Here is a 3898-nt window from a genome sequence, read left to right as displayed (position 1 = left end):
GATTTCCTAGTCTTTGAATTCCTTGGGATTTTTCAATAGCAACTGATTCTGCTAGATAACCGGTGAATGAAACTGTCAATTACGCTTACTTTAGGATGGGAATTGAGCTTCCTATGGAATACGATCATAGAACTTTGAATTCGCACCTACTTTTAAAAGAGAATTGTTTGTTGTGCACAGTTTTCAACGGGAAACATTCTCAGTATTCACACAGTTCAAGGCCTTTGAATTCATGTTCATTTTCAACAGGTAATGTTCCGAGCATATAACTTCTGATAACTTTGAAATCAATCTTAGATTACCATAGGAATGTTGTCTGTAATGAAATTACAGAACACTGAATTTGCTGTTAGTCTTCAGTGAGAAACGTTCATTTCAAACAGCGGGACTACAGAACTTTGAATTCAGGGATAGATTTCAAAGTTCAATTGAATATTATACACAATTGAATCACAGAACTCGACTTTCTCTGTGAGTTTTCTTGCACAACGTATGTTGGTATTGACACAGCTTCTAATCATTTCAGTTCATGCTTAGTTTTCATTAGAAAATAACACTAGTACATAAACGGCTAACATCACATTGCATTCACTCTTACTTTTTCAGGGGATAAGTTCTTCCTAGACAACAGGTTTATGGAGCACCATAACATGGTGTGGGAAGTGAAGACAAATCAGATTCCTAATGCAGTACAGAAACTCCTGCTGGTAATGGACAAGAGAGCTTCAGGAATGAAGGACTCATTGGAGCTGTTGCAGTGTAATGAGAATTTGCCATCCTCGCCAGGATATAACTCCTGTGATGAACACGTGGAACTTGATGATCTTCCTGAACTTCAAGCTGTTCAAAGTGATCCTACCCAATCTGCCATATACTAGCTAAGTTCAGATGTTTCACATCAAGAATATCCAAGACCATCTTGGAACCAGGATACCTCAGACATACCGGAAAATGCTTACCGAGAAAATGAGGTGGACTGGTTAACAGAATTAGCAAATATTGCCACTAGTCCACAAAGCCCACTTATGCAGTGCTCTTTTTACAACAGGTCATCTCCTGTACACATCATACCTACTAGCAAAAGTTTACATTCCTATGCACGCCCACCACCAGTGTCCTCTTCTTCAAAGAGTGAGCCAGCTTTTCCTCATGACCACTGGAAGGAGGAAACACCAGTAAGACATGAAAGGGCAAATAGTGAGTCAGAATCAGGCATTTTCTGCATGTCCTCCCTCTCAGATGATGATGATTTGGGATGGTGCAATTCCTGGCCTTCTACAGTTTGGCACTGTTTCTTGAAAGGCACAAGACTATGTTTTCATAAGGGAAGCAATAAGGAATGGCAAGATGTTGAAGATTTTGCTAGAGCCGAAGGCTGTGATAATGAGGAAGAACTCCAAATGGGCACTCACAAGGGCTATGGTTCTGATGGTCTAAAGTTGTTATCACATGAAGAAAGTGTGTCATTTGGTGAGTCTATATTGAAGCTAACATTTGATCCTGATATAGTAGAAGATGGCTTACTTACCGTAGAGTGTAAGCTGGACCACCCTTTCTATGTTAAAAATAAAGGTTGGTCATCATTCTATCCAAGTCTGACTGTGGTGCAGCATGGCATTCCATGTTGTGAAATTCATATTGGTGATGTCTGTCTACCTCCTGGACACCCTGATGCCATTAATTTTGATGATTCGGGTGTTTTTGATACATTTAAAAGCTATGACTTCACACCTATGGACTCTTCTGCAGTTTATGTGTTAAGCAGTATGGCTCGCCAGCGTCGTGCATCTTTGTCTTGTGGAGGACCTGGTGGACGAGACTTCGCAGGATCTGGATTCAGTAAAAACTGTGGCTCACCTGGCTCATCACAGCTCTCTTCTAACTCTTTGTATGCTAAAGCTGTCAAAAACCACAGCTCAGGGACTGTGAGTGCCACTTCTCCTAATAAGTGCAAAAGACCAATGAATGCCTTCATGCTTTTTGCCAAAAAATACAGAGTTGAATACACTCAGATGTATCCAGGGAAAGATAACAGGTAAACAGTAATAATTCTGATAATCATTATTAACAAGTTAGTAGTTCACAGTTCCTGGGAAATCTTAAGTAAATTGATTCTTTACATACCTTTTATTTGCTTCTTCCTATTAGATTGACTTTAAATGAATTATTGTTTAATTATTTTTGTAATACATAACCAAATGTAGGCTGCTTTAGTGTGAAGGGGCTGCCTTTTAAATAACAGTGTCATTTGCTTCTTGGAGAACACAGTTCTACCAATTGACAGTTCCATCTTTTTTAGAGAAGACTGATAACGTCCTTGTCAGATTTTGGGAGTTTTACAACTGAATCTTAATACAGATCGTGGAGGCATTAACTGTTTATAGCAAGTAGCTGCCAGCTTTGTGAAAACCTAATAGAGTTTAAGAAACAAAAGGAAGTCATTGCTGTTTTCTGTAGTCTTACCTGTCACTTAATATGTTTGAGTCCCTTATGTATTAAAGCAACCTCCTTCTAGTCTTCTGAGGATCAAAATTATCATTTCCTTTATCCTTACCTGTCACAACAATGAGATAATTTAATTTCAATTCAGGTTTTAATGCCTTAAAGAGCTTAATTGTAAATACTGCCTGTATTAGAAAAGTTTTGTATCCCAAATGCTCATTGATTTCCATTACAGAATATTACAAGTACACTGAGTATGAATAGGCTTGTCCTACTATCTGGTTATTTCTTTAGAATCCAAACTGGGGAGCTGCCGAGTTGGACATTCTAAGGGCTGTTGAAATGTTTAGCTTTTGGGTCTGTAATTTGTGTGACTTTGGACAGTTAACCCAAGTTCAGTCTTCTGTTTCTTAATTAGAAGAGTGGGTTTAAGTGTAATGCTTCTAAAAACTGAGTTTTCTGTGATAGTCTCAAAGAAAATATACTTTTAGAATTTAAAGATATTTTAAGAATAACTTATTTTTGGCTCCCTACCTCTACCTGCCCTCCTTTCTCCTGACAAGATAGGAAGGGCAGGGATGCATATCTCTTTTACATAAGTCTGGTACTTGATTATTAAACATATACTTTACTAGATAGAAATAGGACTTCTGCCCCTGTACTATGTTTTCTTTTTCCTCAGAACATTTGTATGTTTTTAGGGATGCTTTCTGAATTTACATACTAATTCTGGGTAATTGGACTACTTATTCTAAGAGTATAAATACCATCTCTTTTTCTATTAAAAAAATTCTGTAAAAAAAAAAAAAAAGATGACATTCACGATGAGTTTTCAATGAGCAATGAAAGAATCCAAGATTTCCTACTCTTTGAATTCCTTGGGATTTTTCAATAGCAACTGATTCTGCTAGATAACCGGTGAATGAAACTGTCAATTACGCTTACTTTAGGATGGGAATTGAGCTTCCTACAGAATACGATCATAGAACGTTGAATTCGCACCTACTTTTAAAAGAGAATTGTATGTTGTGCACAGTTTTCAACGGGAAACATTCTCAGTATTCACACAGTTCCAGGCCTTTCAATTCATGTTCATTTTCAACAGGAAATGTTCCGAGCATATAACGTCTGATAACTTTGAAATCAATCTTAGATTACCATAGGAATTTTGTCTGTAATGAAATTACAGAACACTGAATTCGCTGTTAGTCTTCAGTGAGAAACGTTCATTTCAAACAGCGGGACTACAGAACTTTGAATTCAGGGATAGATTTCAAAGGGCAATTGAATATTATACACGATTGAATCACAGAAGTAGACTTTCTCTATTAGTTTTCTTGCACAACTTATGTTGGTATTGAAGCAGCTTCTAATCTTTTCAGTTCATAGTTAGTTTTCATTAGTAAATGACACTAGTACATAACCGGATAACATCACATTGCATTCTCTCATAGTT

At 37.1% G+C, this 3898-nt stretch overlaps 1 protein-coding gene across 1 annotated transcript; it reads left to right on the top strand.

Moving 5' to 3' along the window:
* The first annotated feature begins 644 nt into the window (after positions 1-644).
* LOC123464057 (HMG box-containing protein 1-like) lies at positions 645-2039 on the top strand. The gene is given in 1 exon segment (XM_045160616.1): positions 645-2039. A coding segment is annotated over 1 exon segment (1389 nt). The 5' UTR covers positions 645-650.
* The last annotated feature ends 1859 nt before the right edge of the window (positions 2040-3898 follow it).

Source organism: Jaculus jaculus, chromosome 10 (genome assembly GCF_020740685.1).
Source record: "Jaculus jaculus isolate mJacJac1 chromosome 10, mJacJac1.mat.Y.cur, whole genome shotgun sequence".
NCBI classification, from domain to species: Eukaryota; Metazoa; Chordata; class Mammalia; order Rodentia; family Dipodidae; genus Jaculus; species Jaculus jaculus.
This window is presented reverse-complemented; position numbering and strand designations above follow the sequence as displayed.